Genomic DNA, 20400 nt, shown 5'->3' on the forward strand with positions numbered 1-20400 from the left:
CTAACAACATTAATTCTAATTCTAATTAACATTGATTGATATTGGTCATCAAAATGTTGATTGGAGCAAAACTACAAATACTTTTTTTGCCCTTCTTACATTCTTAAAATTCCTTGGTGGAGCAGCACATTGTGGAGATGCGTTTCAGATGCTGGGAAATGTTCTGTCCCTGGACACAGAACTATTACACTTGGAAAAAAGATTATTGTTACATTTTATTCATATTTTACACGCTATTTGAACAATTACACCTTCTAATGCCATCAATTTGGCATTATTTGTTTTTTAATCAGTGATATAAAACTGCAAACACCACAGAAGTGTTTGTCCCCACCATCATGTATAGATGGTGAATGCTGTATTTTGAAGTCAAAAACATGTTTGTTTACCATTTACCATTGTGATACAAATGACATAAAACAAGAAAATACAGATAATAAATATTATAAAATATTTCATAAAAGTAGTGGTCCCTGGGAGTCATTTCACTGGTGTTACTGTATTAAAACACTCCTATTTTGAAATCTTTTTCCTGAAGATCTATGAAGGGAACATGGAAAGTCCACTGTCTCCTTTCAGTTATCAGAATTTTTGTCATTTATTTCATCATTTTGTATGAAGCTTTTAGTTGAAGTCACTGGTATGACCCACTTTATTCTTAGGGAAATGTAAAAAAAATATAGAATACAAATGGATTAAATAACATAACTTAGAGAGTACTTGGGGTAAACATGTGGTTCGATGCCCTGTAGCTGCCATTTTGTAAAATGCATTTTTCATGAAAACTGTCACTGGTGTTACCTTCCTTATCAGTAACACCAGTGACGATCAGTATAACCAGTGACTCCCAATGTATAGATAAACTACTCAAAGCTGTTTCTTGAGTTATTTTGCATAGAGTATCACTCAGATATCATGAGTATAGCTTTTCTCCCTACCTATGGACAGTTATGGCTAAATTGAGTGCAACTGAGAAGCAGTGACTTTACAGACAAGGGATGCTGATCCTGTATTCAGAGCAGAATACTTGTAGAAAAGACAACAGGGCCTTGTCAGAAATATTGCAACAAAAAAGAGGATGAGTAAGTGAATATGTGATTTAAGTGAAACAGCTGAACATAAAGCTGGAGGGTTCTTTAGTTCCTGGCAAAGGACAACAGTGATTTCCAAAATCTTCACTTTTTTTGTGATGGACCTGCCACCAAATATATACAGCTGCTGAAGGATAAAAGTCTTATCTATTTAATTAGAGTTGAGGAGTAAGGATCTTTTGTCTTATGTCACTGGTATTTCATTGTGTCACTGGTGTTACCGTGTGTTTTTTTCTGTAACATTAAATGAAATGTGCCACATTTGACATGATAACAAGTTTATATTCATTGAATTTATTCTCCCAAATTTTTACTAAGCTTAATTAGAAAAAATAAAAGAATAACATCCTCTTTTATCTTTGCCAAAGAAGGTAACACCAGTGACAAAAAGACAGTGCATTTGATCTTAAAATAAATGTACAAAAAATATAAAAAATCATTAAGCTGTCATTTATGTGTATTCATACAGCTAATGAGTTAAATATGAATGCAGTCTAATTTCTAATGTTAGATAAAGTAATCAGTTTAACACATTTTGTGATTCCAAAAGTGGACATTTCTGTAGAATGACCCTGCTCTTCTGTACCAAATTTTAAGATTAATATTTTGACAGTCTGTATTCCCTGACACCGTTGGGTAAATTAAGTTCATTTTATTAACTTCTCCTGTGACAATATGCCAAAGAAATCCAAAGACGTCGAGCCATTCTGGCCAGCTTGAACTTCAGCTAACGCTAATGCTATTGATGGTAGTGGTGATTCTTCAGCCAAGCCACAGAAAAAGAAAATTTTTCTTTCTCTGAATGACGGCACTGCTCTCTATCAGCTGTGTCTAGGGAACAAGGATGCCTGCAAGGTTACTGCTAGCACCAAAAGGATGAGCAAAAGTTAGGAAAAGTGAATAAACGGCACAAAGGCGAGTCTTCTTCTACACACACCGAGGTATATTTTGCGATTTTGTGTTGCAGTTATTGGTCACTTGTTAGCCTCTTTTTTTCAAAAGTAATTGTTTTTTTAATTGATGTATTAGCTGCATAATGACTGGATTCACTGATAGAACACTTGATATAACACTGATATGATTTTTCATAACTACCCTTGTAACTGTTTTCTTAAGAGCATTTTAATTTCATAAGTCATTTACCTTATATGTGATAGTTTCTGTGATTTGTGTGCCAGCAGTGTCTCATCCTGACTAGATTTCACCAGCCTGTCACCTGTTCACTACCACCGCATTATTATTATACACCTTATTTTATGGCTTAAACTGTCTCAGTGTATTAAAATTATAACTGACTTCAGCCTGGAGGCCAGTGTACACTGGATCAGCGCTAACCTGAGATGGTGCAACCTGCTCCCCTTCTCCCACCTGTCCCTGAGGAGAAGAACCAACCTGGATGTCCTTATCATCGTCTTCTTACTCCCCCATGTCATCAGTGTGTGTTCAGTATACAGTATGCTAAATGTTCAGTAGCATTCATCATCACTGAAATTAAATCTTTATAAAAATCCTTTCAATTTATTTTTCATTTTCAAATCAAATAGCTTTGACATTAATGTATCCCAGGTATTTTCACCTGGGTTCTGTGACAGGTACATTTGTGGACATCTGCAGTATTGTGGAAATATTGTTAAAGTGTTTCATAACAAAGACTCCTACCATGAAGCCTCAAAGAATTTGAATATGAAAGTCTAATGATGATGTTGTATAAATACATCCAATAAGAACAAATATTTGTTACCTTAAAAAAGACTGAATTTGGGCCGTCTCGGTGGCTCACCTAGTAGAGGCTTAGTCATTAAGGCTTAGTCCTAACCCCAGCGGCCTGGGGTTTGAATCTGACCCGTGTCATTGCTGCATGTCATTCCTTCTTTCTCTCTCTCTCTCCTCCCAACTTTCCTGTCTCTCTCTCACTATACCTATAAAGTAAAGGCCTAAAAAGCCAGAGAAAATTATTTTAAAAAGACTGAATTTAACTCACACCATGTAAATTAATCTCAAGGAGTTTAGGTAAATATATATTTAAATACAAGTAAAACTGAAAAGCTTTAGTGGATCAAAGTTGTTAGACGATGAAAAAAAATCATCATGGTCAAATAAACATGTTTCATTTGATATGCTCCACTATAAATAAGTAAATGGTTTCTCCTAACAGGCAGAGATTGGAGGGACCGGAAATGTCACTTTAAGAAAAGACAGTGTTACACTGGAGGTTTGGCTTGTAATACTGAAAAGCTCTCGAGGCTCAACCATGGAATAAGACCTTATAATACATACATCCAGTCCTGACTGTAGCATATAGCTGTGGAGAACAGTGAAAAAAGTAATAATAGGAAAGAAGTCTTTATTACACATCCATTAAGTCTGCTAGCATTGCAATCATGAATGCGTAGTACCAGATCGAGAATGCTGTTTGTTTATTCTCATTGACCAGAGGCATGATTGGAGTGACACTGCTGCACAGTGTCTATGGGCCACATAATGCGAAAGTAACCCAGAAACCAGAAACTTTTTCAGTGTATGCTCCAGGCGAGCAATTCATAATGGACTGAATGGGTGCCATTTTTAGATACTGCATTATCTTTTTATCTCGTCATCACCCCTACGTGTGAAGATACGTGATGTCTGCAATGAGTTCTCTGCAGTAATTTTACTTTGGCAGTTATCTATCTAATCTTTTCTGAATCTGAAAGCAGTTAAGTAAGTTTTCCTTTTGATGTACGGTGGACAGTGAAGACTGCAACAATTGGAAAGATAAGATGCATAAAATTGACAGCAAGCGTGCCAAGAGTGGTCACACAAAATAACCAGCAGGTGTCACATGGTGTAAACCTTGTCATCAATTGCCTGTATTAATTATCTGAGACACTAAGTGTACAACTTAGTGTCTCAGATAATTAATAAAATTGCGGATGTTGACAGCCAGACTAAAAAGCAGGCAGTGACGGAGTGAATAATCTACAGAGACATTGAGCATCATATGAAGAGTCAACTATTGTGCAGTAAATCATATCAGTTAGATTCCAGTTCTCACTGGACTGTAGCCTCCAGGTGCAAAGTCAAAAATCTCAAATTTTCAGCTATGCCACCGCCATGCCACCACGTGCATTGAGCGCACCTCACACATGTAGATGAGAAGTGTGACACCTGACATCGCGTGTAGTCTCCATCAACTGGCGGACATAGATGCATGTGTTGAGATGTCAGTTCTCCTCACAATTAGCTAAGTATTCCAGTTCTTTGTCACTCAGGCTCAAAGTGGATGACCTCAAATGCCAGTTGCGACGCAACAATATTAAGATTGTTGGCATACCTGAACAGGAGGAATTTGGTAAAACAATGGATTGCCCAGGCCTTCATCCCAAAACTTTTTGTAGAAGACAAAAACAAAGAGATAGGTTCACCTGTGGATTTCAGGTCTCCGAACCCTTGCTCTGGTTCTAACTTATGGGATTGAAATTGAATATCTAAAAGTATTTCCCCCAAAACCCTAGTTTATCTGACCATTTTCTATTAACATTTAAGTTTTCAGTTATGGACTAAACAGCGTTTGGGAAGAAAATCCATTACAGCAGGTGTCTCTCTGACAATACCGTTAGCAAATTAAAAGACAGAATCCCATTGGTATTTACCCCACTGCCATGTACTAATACAGTAGGAGACAGCTCTCTTAACTTCACATCTGCACAAGTTGATGATCTTGTTGATAGTATTGTAGCCTCACTGCATGCAACACTAAATACTGTGGCCCCTCTGAGAAAGATTGTAGTGTGTCAGAGGAGGCCAGCTCCAAGCTTTAAAGCAAAGACATGGTAGACACATCAAAGACTAACATCAGAATCTGAAAATTGCTTCCCCTTTCAATGATTGGTCGTGCCAACTCTATAAAAATGGTTGCACTCCCAAGGTTTTTATACCTTTTTCAAAACCTTATCACTGTTTTTCTTCAAAAACTAGATTCAGTTATTCTTTCTTTTGTCTGGGCAGATAAACCCCCCTCACATTTCTAAAGCCCATTTACAGAAAAATGTAAATGGGTGGTCTTTGCTTTCCTGTATTTAGACATTATTATTGGGCTGCTAATGCGAGGGCTCTGACTTTCTGGCAATGGGCCTTCCCTGGTGATGATTGGTTAGTTGTCTCCACACCTGGTTAAAAACTGAATTTATGTCAGTATTGGAGACCTTCCTCCCAGTGCTACTCTTTTCCAGGGTTCAGCCTTCCTACAAATTACATGGCCATAACTTTATTTCTAGAAACTATTTGGAAATTTTGAATCAAATGAAAAACATTTTTGGACTGCCAAATATTTCAGTTCCCACTCCCATAGAACATAATCACTTATTCACACCACATTGATGGATAGAATGTTTCTAGACTGGAAGGAGAGGGGACTACATTGTGTAGGTGATCTTTACCTAGATATTAAGTTTACCTCATTTATTCAGCTCCAATCTAGATATCACCACACCCAGTCACATTTTTACTGCTACCTTCAAGTCAGGCATTTCGTGTGAGAGAGTATTCCAGAATTTACTGTCGAAGCAAAGAGCCACATAACATATGATTTACTTCTCTCACAGCCAAACTCTAAACATCTGATCTTCCGCTTTATCACAGCCTTTGCTGTACCAGTGAGTGCCGGTCATCTCAGGGAGGCTTGGGCAGAAGAATTGGGTATTACAGCGGGTGGAATCCCTGGCCAATATACAGGGCTGGTCTATCAATTCCAGATACAGATTAATTCAATTTAAAGTATTACACAGACTGTACTTTTCTAAAACTAAACTTGGTAAGATATTTGAATCAGTTTCTCCAATATGTGACAGATGCACACTTATTCTGGTACTGTCCAGTACTAAGTAACTTCTGGTGTAACATATTTTGTTGGCCTTCCAAACAATATGGAACTAACATTCAGCCATATTGTACTATGGCACTATTTGGGTGTTGTGAAAGGACAAGAGCCATTCCCTCCCATCAAAAGCAAGCCTTTAAAGCAGGCATGGTTTCAGCTAGACACCAGATATTACTAAACTGGAAGTCTCTATTGCCCCCATGATTCAAAAGGTGGCTCAGCGAGATACTTTCTATTGCTAAGATGGAACAGATTCGTTATAGCAAACGGAACTAACAAAGGTTTTTCCAGAAGGTGTGGAACCCATTTTTGACAATGCTCAATGAGGCCTACCTACATAATGTTTGAACTTTGCAGCTATGTTGTATCCCTACTCTGTGTATACTCTGTCCTAGTCTATGCGATATACTGATAATCTGGCAGTCCTCCACCCATTTTCTTTTCTTTTTTTTTTTAAGTTCTGAAGTTCTGTTCTGCACCCAATTTTGTTTTGTGTGATTCTCCCGGTGGAATTATGCCCTTGGGAGCTCTGTACATTAATCTCTTGCCTCTTGTCAACTCTTGCAATTGTACTGGGTGTTTTGTCCATTGTGTTTACTGTGTGTGTGCTCATTGTAATGTATGAAAATCCTAAATAAAATAATCAAAAAAAAAAAGAAAAGAAATTCCTTTGTGGGAAAGGAATAAAGGAAATTGATAGTAAGCCAGTTGTGTCTTGGTATTTCTTACTAAACTAATGTTGCACTAAACAAATATCAAGTTTTGTCCAGCAGTTTGGCCCAGTGCAAAGCAACACAAATAGTTCTGTCTAATTCTATTGATGGCAGCACTAAAGAAACAGTTGAAAATTCAATCAAATCAAAATTTGCTTCTTTGTCACAGTGCTCAGACCTGTATGAGCGGTGTGTAGCAGGGTGAGCAGTCCAGGCTGTTGGGTGAAGCAGGAGGCGTGGCCCAGGAATGCAGCGACCTAGTCGGAGATAGACGACGAAGTCTGCTGGCATCGAGACCAGCCACTGCCATTACCTGAGGTTGGAGTTCAAAGGTCATGATTATAAAGAATAATCAATGAAGGTGGACATTTTTGGTGTAGAGAGCAGAGAAAAAACAGATCACTTAAGGTGCTGTTTCTACCGTTGTGACAACACCTTATATTCATTCATCACAGAAGAAGGTACCTGTTGCTGCATTAAGTGTAGTGGAAGAGCTGTGCAGGATGGAGAGGGAGGAGCATCATCCTGACTACTTCTTCTGCGGAGACACTCAAAACTAAATGTTGTCCTGTTGGAGGCTGAGAGAAAATACTTCAGATGAAACATGTGAAATCTAATATATACTGACACTGATATATATACCAATCAGCCATAACATTAAGACCAATGACAGGTGAATAATAATGATTATCTTGTTACCGTGGTACCTGGCAGTGGGTGGGATATATTAGGCAGCAAGTGAACATTTTATCCTCAAAGTTGATGTGTTGGAAGCAGAAAAAATGGACAAGCGTAAGGATTTGAGCGACTTTGACAAGGCCCAAATAGTGATGGTTAGATAACTGGGTCAGAACATCTCCAAAACTGCAGCTCCTGTGGGATGTTCCTGGTCTGCAGTGGTCAGGACCTACCAAAAGTGGTCCAAGGAAGGAAAACTGGAAAACTGGCGACAGGGTCATGAGTGGCCAAGGCTCACTAATACACTTGGAGAACAAAGGCTGGCCCGTTTTGTCTGATCCAATAGAAGAGCTTCTGTAGCGCAAATTGATGAAACGGTTAATGCTGGCTCCGATAGAAAGGTGTTAGACCACACAGTGCATCACAGTTTGATGCATATGGGGCTGTGTAGCTGCAGCCCATCAGGGTGTCCATGCTGACCCGTGTCCACCCCCAAAAGCACCTACAATGGACATTTGAGCATTAGAACTGGACCACGGCGCAATGGAAGAAGGTAGTCTTCCACCTCTCATGAATCACGTTTTCTTTTACATCATGTGGATGGCCAGGTGTGCGTGTGTCGCTTACCTGGGGAAGACATGGCACCATGATGCACTATGACAAGAAGGCAAGCTGGCAGAGGTAGTGTGATGCTTTGGGCAATGTTCTGCTGGGAAATTTTGGGTCCTGCCATTCATGTGGATGTTGCTTTGACATGTACCACTGAACTAAACACTGTTGCTGACCAAGTACACCCCTTGATGGAAATGGTATTCCCTGATGGCTGTGGCCTCTTTCAGCAGCATAATGTACCCTGCCACACTGCAATGATTCAAGAATGGTTTGAGGAACATAACAACAAGTCCGATCCACGGAGGCCCCATCTCGCAACTTACAGGACTGAAAGGTTCTGCTACTGATGTCTTAGTGCCAGATACCACAGCATACCTTCAGATGTCTAGTGGAGTCCATGCCTCAACGGGTCAGGGCTGTTTTGGCGGCAAAAGGGGGACCTACTCAATATTAGGCAGATGGTCATAATGTTATGGCTGTACACATGTATATATATATATATATATATATATATATATATATATATATATATATATATATATATATATCTTTCTGCTTTGGTTTCCGGAGCTCTTTCACCAGAGAAGAGCTCATTAACATCAGAGAAACAACTCCAGTGGATCTTTTTCCCACCTTTCTCGACTCACCTGTGGAATTATTGGACATTTTGGTCAGAGGTGCACTGACCGTTACTCTCGCAGTGAAACGCCGGAGGAGAGGAAAACGTGCCGGTGCGCTTGTGCGTTTCCGCCGGCGCAGACTCCGCACATCGCTCCCAGGTGTATTTCTCTCCAATGTGCGTTCACTGCCCAACAAACTGGATGAACTTCAGCTACTGGTGCAGAAGAACAGATACTTTTCTTCATCTGCCGTCCTGTGCTTCACGGAGACGTGGCTGTGTGGATCGATTCCGAACTCTGCGCTGGAGCTGGCCGGCTTCCAACTCTTCAGAGCGGATCGCGACACAGAGCTGTCCGGCAAAACGAAAGGTGGAGGAATCTGTTTTTATGCTAACAGTGGCTGGTGCAGAGACGTGACAGCGATCCTGCAGCACTGTTCTCCTGACCTGGAGACTTTCATCATAAACTGCAGGCCCTTCTACTCCCCCCGTGAGTTCACCTCAATCATTCTGGTCGGTGTTTACATCCCACCACAGGCCACAGCAGATACTGTGTGTGGAGCGGACCAACCCGGACTCCTTAGTTATTGTCCTTGGTGACTTTAACAAAGGTAACCTCAACCACGAACTGCCCAAATACAGACAGTTTGTTAATTGCCTGACCAGAGAGGGGAACACTCTGCACCACTGTTACACCACAATCAGTGGTGCTTATCACGCCGTCCCCCCGGGCTGAACTGGGCCACACATACAGGCAGAAACTAAAACTGTGTAAACCTGTTGTATTTTTCATTGAAGCAGTGGAGCAGTGAAGCCATAGAGGATCTGCGGGCATGTTTGCACTAACTGGGAAGTGTTCAGGACTGCTTCCAACAGTCTGGATGAGTTCACAGAGGCTGTGAACTCATCAGCTTCTGTGAGGACTGCTGTTATCCCATCACGCACCAGGGTGAGTTATAACAATGACAAACCACAGCTAAGCTCAGTCAGCTAAGGAGGCAAAAGGAGGAAGCTTTCAGGAGTGGGGACAGGGGCAGGTTTAAAGAGTCCAAGTACAGGTTTAGCAAGGCGGTGAGAGAAGCTAAACGTCTGTACTCTGAGAAACTTCAGCTCCAGTTCTCAGCCAACGACTCTGCTTCTGTCTGGAAAGGGCTCAGAAAGATCACAAACTACAAACCTAAACCCCCCCACTCCATTAACGACTTCCGTCTGGCCAATGATCTGAATGAGTTCTACTGCCGCTTTGAAAGACAGTGGGACACGCCTGACACTAACCTCCACATCAGAGCCACATCAGAACCCCCCTCCTTCTCCCCTACCCAAGGAACGTCTCTCTCTATCCTGGAGAGAGATGTCAACAGGCTTTTTAAGAAGCAGAACCCCCGCAAAGCAGCCGGTCCTGACTCTGTCTCTCCATCATCCCTGAAGCATTGTGCTGATCAGCTGTCTCCAGTGTTCACGGACATCTTCAACACCTCACTGGAGACCTGCCACATGCCAGCCTGCTTCAAATCCTCCACCATCATCCCTGTCCCCAAAAAACCAAGGCCCATAGGTCTAAATGAGTACAGACCCATTGCCCTGACCTCTGTGGTCATGAAATCATTTGAGCGCCTCTTCCTGTCCCACCTCAAATCCATCACTTTCCCACTCCTGGACCCCCTGCAGTTCGCCTACAGAGCCAACAGGTCTGTAGATGACGCCGTCAACATGGCTCTCCACTTCATCCTCCAGCACCTGGACTCCTCAGGGACCTATGCCAGGATCCTGTTTGTGGACTTCAGCTCTGCCTTCAACACCATCATCCCGGCTCTGCTGCAGGACAAGCTCTCCCAGCTGAGTGTGCCTGACTCCACCTGCAGGTGGATCACCGACTTCCTGTCTGACAGGAGGCAGCACGTGAAGCTAGGAAAGCACGTGTCTGACTCCCAGACCATCAGCACTGGATCCCCACAAGGCTGCGTTCTTTCTCCTCTGCTCTTCTCCCTGTACACCAACACCTGCACCTCGAGCCATCAGTCTGTCAAGCTCCTGAAGTTTGCAGACGACACCACTCTCATTGGACTCATCTCTGATGGCGATGAGTCTGCCTACAGGTGGGAGACTGACCGTCTTGTGACCTGGTGCAGGCAGAACAACCTAGAGCTATGAAGACAGTGGAAATGATAGTGGACTTCAGAAAGAGCCCAGCCCCACCCACCCCCATCACCCTGTGCGACTCCCCCGTGGCTACCATGGAGCATTTCCGCTTCTTGGGTACCACCATCACAGAGGATCTCAAATGGGAGCTGAACATCAGCTCCCTCATCAAAAAAGCTCAGCAGAGGAAGTATTTCCTGAGGCAGTTGAAGAAGTTCAACCTGCCAAGGACTATGATGGTGAACTTCTACACCTCCATCATTGAGTCCATCCTCACCTCCTCCATCACCATCTGGTACGCTGCTGCCATGGAGAGGGACAATAACAGACTGCAGCATATCATCCACTCTGCGGAGAAGGTGATTGGCTGCAATCTTCCATCCCTCCAGGACCTGTACACCTCAAGGACTTTGAGGCGTGCAAGGAAGATTGTAGCTGACTCCTCCCACCCTGGACACAAACTTTTTGTGACACTCCCCTCTGGCAGGAGGCTGCGGTCCTTCAGGACCAAAACCTCTGGCCACAAAAATAGCTTCTTCCCATCTGTTATTAGCCTTATCAACAAGGATAGAGAGCCCCACTGTTGCTGATCCCCCTGATCCTCAATTGCACCAATCACCAGAAAAAATTCCTTGTATGTGAAAACATACTTGGCAATAAAACTGATTCTGAATATATATATATATATATATATATATATATATACACACACACACACACACACACACACACACATACACTACATAAATACTTTTGTTGTACTGTGGCATCTCACCTTGAGGTGAAGGTAAAAACCATCTCCTGGGTGACCGCCTGCTGTCCTGGCAGATCAGCTGTTGATCATCATCATAGTAACTATCACACTGGTAGTTGCCCCTGGAAACGTCAAGGTCAAAGTCTCTTTCTGCATCACATCGGTTTTTGTTGCTCAACCTGTAAAACAAAAGATACAAAATTTACATCTTTATTTTTTTATTTTGGATAAATTTGTTGCAGTGTAGTTAGAAAAGATTTCATTATGTGACTCTTAGATAATGTATATAAAGAAAAAAAGGGAAGAGATAGACACATAGCAAGAGTCCAACTGCTGTGCTTCTGGCCAGAGTTGTATGTACAGTGGAGGAAATAATTATTTGATCCCTCGCTGATTTTGTAAGTTTGCCCACTGACAAAGAAACAAACAGTCTATAATTTTAATGGTAGGTTCATTCAAATAGTGAGAGATAGAATATCAAAAAGAAAATCCAGGAAATCATTTTAAATAAAAGACATAAACAGACTTGCATTTTATCGAGTGAAATAAGTATTTGATCCCCAGGCAAAACATGGCTTAGTACTTGGTGGCAAAACCCTTGTTGGCAAGCACAGAGGTCAGACGTTTCTTGTAGTTAATTACCAGGTTTGTGCACATATTAGGAGGAATCTTGGTCCACTCCTCTTTTCAAATCGATAGATAGATACATAGACAGATAGATAGATAGATAGATAGATGACTTTATTCATCCCCGAAGGGAAATTAGGTTGTTACAGCAGTCCGGTGTATTAGAATACAAAAATACAATAGAATGGAATACTGAGGTAGACAGAATAGAAATAAAAATACAGAATGTCAAGATATAAATACCATAAATAATAATATACTGTGAATATGCAGTGTTTAGTGGAGGGGGTGAGAGGGATTGTCCATGATTACCAGCAGTTGCCAGCATCCTTTCCTCCACCACCTCCTCCAGGGTGACAAGTTTAGAGCCAACAACAGACTCTGCCTTCTTGATGAGTTTGTTCAGTCTGTTGGCGTCCTTTGCCTTGATGCCCGCACCCCAGGACACCGCAGCAAAGAAGATGGTGCTCACCACAACAGACTGACAGAACATCTGCAGCATCTTGTTGCAGACATGAAAAGACCTGAGCCTCCTCAGGAAGTAAAGCCAGCTCTGACGCTTCTTGTAGATGGCCTCTGTATTGGTGGACCAGTCCAGTTTATTGTCCAGTGTTACACCCAGGTACTTGTATGAGGCCACTAAATCCACATCCGTCCCACTGATGCAGACAGGAGAGGGCAGGGGCTTGTTCCTCCTGAAGTCCACCACCATCTCCTTCGTCTTTGCCACGTTCAGCTGCAGGTGGTTCTCCCCACACCACTTCACAAAGCGCACAACCAGATCCCTGTACTCAGCCTCCCTCCCTCCCTCCACACACCCCACAATGGCCGTGTCATCAGAGAATTTCTGCAGATGACACGACTCAGTGCAGTACTTAAAGTCTGATGTGTATGTGGTGAAGAGGAAGGAAGACAGCACAGTTCCCTGGGGGGCCCCGACGTTACTGATCAGACGACCAGACACACAGTTCCGTAATCTCACAAACTGCGGTCTGCCCGTCAGATAGTCATCAACCCAAGTGATGAGGGGAGCACCCACCCGCATGTTCTCCAGTTTGGCTTTCAGCAGTCTGGGCTGGATGGTGTTAAAGGCGCTGGAGAAGTCAAAGAACATGATGCGGACTGAGGTGTTGGGTCTGTCCAGGGAGGAGTAAACCTTTTGCAGCAGGTAGATAATTGCATCATCAACCCCAACATGGGGCTGGTATGCAAACTGCAGGGGGTCTTGCGATGGGCACACCAGTGGTCTGAGGTGTGCCAGGACCAGTCTCTCCATGACCTTCATGATGTGAGAGGTCAGTGCCACCGGTCTGTAATCCTCCAGTGCAGCAGGACGTCCTTTTTTGGGCATTGGGACCAGGCAGGATGTTTTCCAAAGCACTGGCACTCTGTGAAGGTGTAGGCTCAGGTTGAAGAGGTGCTGGAGAACATGCCTTCAACATGTGAGGGCTGATGCGGTCTGGTCCAGCAGCTTTCCTCTGTTTGAGCCTCTCCAGCTCTCTCCTCACCTGGCTGGATGTGATGTGGAGTCCAGACTGGCGGGTGGGGGATGGAGGGTGGGGTGGGGGGGGATAAGGCAGGGCCTGAGGTGGATGTCAGCAGTAGGTTGGGGGGTGGGGGTGGTGAGGGTGGAGCAGAGAGGTGTCTGCTGTAGGAGACGGTGGGGGGCTGTGAGGATGTGGGAGGTGTGAAGAAGTCCATGGTGAGTGTCAGCGGGGGGGAAAGGGGTGGGGATGATGGGGGTGGTGTGGGGTTGTTGCTTGGGGAAGCAGTAGAGGGGCTGCCGGGGGTGGAGGGGTTGGAGTTGAACCTATTGAAAAACATGTTCAACTCATTCGCACATCGTTCGTCCCCCTCAGCTGCACCCCCACCTCTCCTCTGGAAGCCGGTGATCTCTCTCATCCCACTCCAGATGTCCCTGGTGTTGTTGTCCTCCAGTTTGTGCTCCAGTTTCCTTCTGTAGTTGTCCTTGCTCTCCCTGATGCTGCGCTTGAGCTCCCTTTGTACCTGCTTGAGTTCTACTCGGTCCCCTGATCTAAAGATCCTCTTCTTCTCGTTGAGAAGGGCCTTCAGGTCGCTGGTTACCCATGGTTTGTTGTTTGGGTAGCAGCGGACCTTTTTAGTGGGGATGGTGTTGTCAATGCAGAACCCAATGTACTCAGAGACAAAGTCAGTCAGGCCATCAATGTCCTCACCATGTGGCTCATACAGAGCATCCCAGTCTGTGGCCTGCAGCGCTCCACGCAGTGTTTCCATGGCCTCAGGAGACCATTTCCTCACTGTCCTCACTATGGCTGGGTGCTGCTGAACCACAGGCTTGTATGACAGTGAGAGCAGGACTAGGTTGTGGTCTGACCTGCCCAGTGGTGGCAGGGCAGTGGAGCTGTACGCATCCTTAAAATTTGCGTACAGCAGATCCAAAGTCTTATTTTCACGGGTGGTGCATTTAACAAACTGGTGGAATGTTGGGAGTGTGGATGAGAGGGAAACATGGTTAAAGTCACCTGTGATGATGAAGGCCCCGGGGTGTTTTGTCTGTAATCTAGCAGTCACAGTATGGATGGCATCACACACTGCTTCTGCGTTTCCAGATGGAGGAATGTAAACAGTGATGGCGATGACACTGGTGAACTCCCTCGGCAAATAATATGGACGAAGTCCGATGGCGACGAGCTCCATGTCCGGGCTGCAGACCCGCTCTTTGACAGAGACGTGCCCGGGGTGACACCACCTGTTGTTCACGAACACGGCGAGGCCCCCTCCTTTCTTCTTGCCGGTCGCGGTGGTGTCTCTGTCGGCTCGAACCGTCTGGAAGCCAGGAATGGAGGTGTTGGAGTCCGGTATCTGCTCGTGCAGCCACGCTTCCGTTAAACACATGAGACTGGACTCTCTGTACCCCCTCTGTGTCCTGGTGAGCGCTTCCAGTTCGTCCACTTTATTTGCCAGTGACCTCACGTTTCCAGTGATGACTGCAGGGATGTAGGGCTTAAACGTCCTCTTCTTCATCCTCAGTTTAAGCCCCGCTCTGCAGCCTCGCCGTCTCCTCTTTAGCTCCTCGGGTATGGTGGGTCTCTCTCCGGCCAAGAGAGTTGGGTACCTCAGGGCCGTCAGCTGGTCGCGGGTGTAAACAATGCCGGCGTTCATCATCTCCAAATCCTTAAGGTTTCGAGGCTGTCGCTTCACAACTCGAAGCTTCAGCTCCCTCCACAGATTTTCTATGGGATTAAGGTCCGGAGACTGGCTAGGCCACTCCATTACCTTAATATGCTTCTTTTTGAGCCACTCCTTTGTTGCCTTGGCTGTATATTTTGGGTCATTGTCGTGCTGGAAGACCCATTCACGACCCATTTTCAGTGCCCTGGCGGAGGAAAGAAGGTTGTCACTCAGGATTTTATGGTACATGGCCCCGTCCATCTTTCCATCAATGCGGTGAAGTCGTCCTGTCCCCTTAGCAGAGAAACACCCCCAAAGCATAATGTTTCCACCTCCATGCTTGACAGTGGGGACGGTGTTCTTGGGGTCATAGTCAGTATTTTTCTTCCTCCAAACATGGCGAGTCGAGTTGATGCCAAAGAGCTCAATTTTGGTTTCATCTGACCACAGCACTTTCTCCCAAGACTTCTCTGAATCATTCAGGTGATCATTGGCAAACTTCAGACGGGCCTGTACATGTGCCTTCTTGAGCAGGGGGACCTTGCGGGCACTGCAGGTTTTTAATCCATTGCGGTGTAGTGTGTTACCAATGGTTTTCTTGATGACTGTGGTCCCAGCTGCCTTGAGATCATTACAAGCTCCTCCCGTGTAGTTCTTGGCTGATTTCTCACCTTCCTCATGATCAGTGATACGCCACGAGGTGAGATCTTGCGTGGAGCCCCAGAACGAGGTCGATTGATGGTCATTTTGTGTTTCTTCCATTTTCGAATAATTGCACTAACAGTTGTCTCTTTCTCACCCAGCTTCTTGCCTATGGTCTTGTAGCCCAATCCAGCCTTGTGCAGGTCAACAATCCTGTCCCTGATGTCCTTAGACAGCTCTTTGGTCTTGCCCATGGTGGAGAGGTTGGAGTCTGATTGATTGCATGGACAGGTGTCTTTTATACAGGTGACTGGTTGACACAGGTGTCTTTGCTGCAGGTAACAAGTTTTTTTCGGTGTGTCTAAGGAGTAGGAGTATTTAACCAGTCTGTGGCGGCCAGAATTGTTAATGGTTGGCAGGGGATCAAATACTTATTTCACTCAATGAAATGCAAATCAATTTATATCTTTTATATAATGTGGTTTTCTGAATTTTCTTTTTGATATTCTGTCTCTTGTTGTAAAAAGGAACCTACTTCTAAATTATAGACTGTTTGCTTCTATGTCAGTGGGCAAACTTACAAAATTAGTGAGGGATCAAATAATTATTTCCTCCACTGTAAGTGTTACCATACCTGTCCCTTGTGAGCATGATGTCATCTTTAATGACATCATGAAACTCCTCTCCCCCGTAGTACTCTCCTAAGCCCGGCTTGTCATTGCTGTCCCCGTCCCCCAGCTCCTCTTGACAAATGGTGGGGTAAAGTCCACCACCACTTTCTGACCTGGCATCAAAACGTCATATATAAATTGATCAGTATAAATTGGACAATTATACAATTATACAAATTATATGTCCCTATCTTTGTTCTTTTCTCTTTTCTTTGCTGATGCAGTTTGTTGGAGATTTGAAGTTTCAGTGCCATAAAGTAAAAGCATTAATACTGTAACACTGAAGTCACTGAAACATCATGACCCCACAGAGTTGCATTTCCCCACAGTGCTTATTCTCTCTGTCATCACATGTACTGAAACTGACACAGATAGCTTCTTTGTCTCTGGAAAAAGTGTGATTTGCAACACACTTGCCACCAGAAACAATGGCCTAATGTAGGCCTCATAGCAGCGTGTCCCGCTGTGAGGAGAGGAAGAGGTCAGTCGCACAGACAGGGTTATTTGGAAAAGGAGAGCAGAGAAGGAAGGGAATGAGAGGTTGCATGTAATGACAAAAGAACTTATCAATTAAAACACTACAATAAGATTGGAAAGGCAGAGTGACTGGTGTCATATTTTCCCTTAGGAATATATATTTGGCAGAAAGTAGTTCCTATGAAAACTGTTGACAACATGGTCTGTCAGTGTTTAAGAGTAATGGGGACATCGTTTCTGGAAGGCAAAGTTGCTTTTTTTCAGTTTCAAATTCCATCTGCTCTTTATCAGGGTGGCAAAACAAATTTCAGAGGCTGATAATTAAAAACCCAGCACAGACAGCAAAATCTATGTGGCAAGATATCACTGTATCATCAAGGAAGAAATTATGCTTTGTTGTAATTTGGGTGGGTAATTTTTCTAAAATTGATATGAACAAAAATACTTTCATACAGTGATATTGAGACAATTAGATCTGAGACAATAAGCTGATCAAAAGAAAATGAATCAGCAACCTTCTGAACAATCAACTAATTGCTGAAGTCATTCACATTTCAAGCAAATGGGATAAAAAATTACCTGGTTCCAGCCTCTGAAATGTGACTATTTGCTGGATTTATTTGTCTCTTCATGACAGTAAATTGCAGTAAATTGAATACTCTTTGGTTTTCAGTCTGTAGTCTGTCACCTTGTGCTCTGGGAAACTGAAAGACACTATTTTCTGACATTTTATAATTTAATTGAATAATTGAGAATAATTGAGAATATAAACTACAACATATAATATTATTTTTCATTAACTGTGACAGTTTGTAATTTGGATGACACAGTTTAGTAAACTGGTAAAATCACAAATCAAATAAAAGTTGATATACAATAACACTGAATAATCATACAGTGCAATCTGCTTCACCATAAAAGCTTTGTGTCTTTATTGTATTGTAATTATGTCAGTTTTGAATCATCTGTAAGAATGTGAGCATCAAAAATGTAATTATACAACTGTCATCTATCATATAAGATGCTCCTTTGCATGCTCAGCCCCATGCTGTATATATACACAAAAAATGCAATAACAGGAAACTGTTTCTGCAAAGTCAATCACTTCGAGGTGATCCACTGACCTTGTGGCGGCGTGTGACTTCCAAGACTTGTCATGCACTCCTTTGCTGTATGTGGAAACCGATGATCCATTTTTGGTGGAGGACGGGTTGTGCTGCCTTAACAGAGACTTCTGCTGCCTCCCACTGGTCATGGAGAGAAGCGAGGGCACGTTGGCATTGTTGAGGTTGGCATTGGAAGATACTGGTGATTGATGGCAAGTGGAATTACAGTGAGCGTAAATATATGGATAATGGGGATGATAATGATGATTATACTGGATGAGTGAAGAGTTAATCTCTGTCTCTCCTTCCCTGTCTTTGCTGCAGACTCTCCTGCCAGTTCGGGTGGGTTCATTCGAGGAGCTGCAGGAGAAGGACAGGATCTGCAGTGGCCGTTGGGTGACGGTGGTCAGGTGGGAGGAGCCTTGCTGATCGCCACTCATATGGTTGACATGGTTCCCAAACAAACCATCATTACGCTACAGAGAGAAAAATATGTTTGCAGCCTTTTCAGCTTATTTTCTTCACACAAACTGAAAAAATGAATGATTAAATTTATCAGGCATTATAAGTTATGCTAGTGAAGAGGGAAGCCAGGAATAACTCATGATTTAAAACATACTCTATTCTTTTATCCATTTTCATGATGGAAATAAAAAGTTGTGTTTATGTATCCTCTTTGTAGCTGAGTCAACGGCAGGGAAAGACGTATTGGGTACAAATATTTATAAATCCTGTTATAATTTAACTCGTCATTGTCTGTGATTATTGTGACTATATTTGTGATAATAGCTGGATTCACGACAGTCAGTGCTTGAATTTACACTTCAACCAACCTTCTGAGACTGTATTTTGAGCCATCAATTTGGTCATTGGTCCCTGGTGACAGGGTGGTGCCACGAGGTTACTACTTGTAGTAAACATTTATATATATATATATATTGGTGATTATCCCTGATATTCATTAATATTACACGCCAATAACCAAATTGCCCCTACCTGTGCCCCAACAATTGTAATAAAATATGTGCAATGTATACAGAACTACATGTCTCCATCAAAATCCATTCATGTCTTTATGGATGTTTACCCTGTAAATTTCCTCTTCTTCTTCTCCATTAGCATCTACTAGCCCCTCCTCCTGCAGATCACATGATATGGCTCGACGGATCTCTGGTCCAATGTCATGCAGCGTGCGTAGGCCGGCCTGCAAAGAGAGGGACTATGATGTCAAAACTAAAAGCTATTAGAGGCTTTTTATCTATATTCGTATCTAGTTCAGAGAAAACTGAGTGATAACGTTGTGGCAGATGAAGCATTTTTTTTTCATGTGAACATATCTCCAACAGTGACTAGAGAGTGATTCATGGAATATTTTTACTCAAATGTCTACCACTCACTGTGGTAGTCATGGCAGAAAGTAGTTCCACTGAAAACCTGACACGATGTACTGTGGATCATCCAGAGTAACAGAGATTTTTTGCTGAGAGAGGTCTTGCTCCTTAATTTTTAATGTGATTTTTTTCAATGCCGTGAACATGTTCATTGGACTGGGGCGGATGTGGAAATCTTAGAGACCAACAAATCTCAAAACATGGACAAAGTCATCAAAACTATCTGCATGGTTTGATATCAGTAGATGTATGTGAAAATATATTTGTAATTTTTTGGGTGAACCAACCCTTAAAATTCCATTCAATGGTAGTGAGTACATGGACCTGAGTTTGGTGTGATGTCTTGTTAGACCTCTAACAACAAAACTCTTAATAAGCTGAAGATACCCAAGGGCCTTTTTAGGGAGGTCTAAGAAAAGTATAATTAACAGTATAGTCATGAGTCCTCTGACATTCATTGTGTTTTATAACCACATAACACAGAGGTGTTATGTCGTTATTAGAATCTAGTTGGAATCTATGATTACCCCAGTATTTCTCACTTGATTTTTATTTTTCACACAGATATAATGGCTTATCATATAAAGAGTTTTTAGCAACACAGACGATCTCAGGATTGGCTCTTAGTTTGAAGAATTTTAGTTAGTGTGCAGTCACTGACATATTCACAGATGGAGTGAATAGATTGGTATGAGAGATTGTATTTCACTCACTTGTAGAGCCATGGTGGTGTTCATCCTCTCCAATGAGCGCCTTCCCACAAGACCTTGCTCTTTGCGCCTCTTGAACTTCCTGAAGTAATCCTGTATCAGGAAGGTGGCATAGAACTTCCCCACTGTTACCTCGTCATCTGAGTGAACAGACCAAAC

The 20400-nt window shown here is 43.0% G+C and overlaps 1 protein-coding gene and 1 pseudogene across 1 annotated transcript in view; both read right to left on the reverse strand.

The window, feature by feature from the left end:
• The window catches only part of cacna1db (calcium channel, voltage-dependent, L type, alpha 1D subunit, b), a 131944-nt gene that overhangs the window by 3004 nt on the left and 108540 nt on the right, over window positions 1-20400 (reverse strand). The window contains exons 42-49 of the mRNA XM_071475653.1: window positions 20245-20381; window positions 19228-19344; window positions 18159-18616; window positions 16991-17020; window positions 16521-16670; window positions 11486-11643; window positions 7128-7240; window positions 6841-6975 (exon numbers count right to left, since the gene is read on the reverse strand). Coding sequence (XP_071331754.1) covers window positions 6841-6975; window positions 7128-7240; window positions 11486-11643; window positions 16521-16670; window positions 16991-17020; window positions 18159-18616; window positions 19228-19344; window positions 20245-20381 — 1298 coding nt within the window. The remainder of the gene's footprint in view (window positions 1-6840; window positions 6976-7127; window positions 7241-11485; window positions 11644-16520; window positions 16671-16990; window positions 17021-18158; window positions 18617-19227; window positions 19345-20244; window positions 20382-20400) is intronic.
• LOC139619875 (uncharacterized) lies at window positions 13496-16514 on the reverse strand (annotated as a pseudogene).

This window comes from Trachinotus anak, unplaced genomic scaffold (genome assembly GCF_046630095.1).
Source record: "Trachinotus anak isolate AG129_WGS33_773 ecotype Australia unplaced genomic scaffold, CSIRO_AGI_Tana_v1 ptg000004l, whole genome shotgun sequence".
NCBI lineage: Eukaryota > Metazoa > Chordata > Actinopteri > Carangiformes > Carangidae > Trachinotus > Trachinotus anak.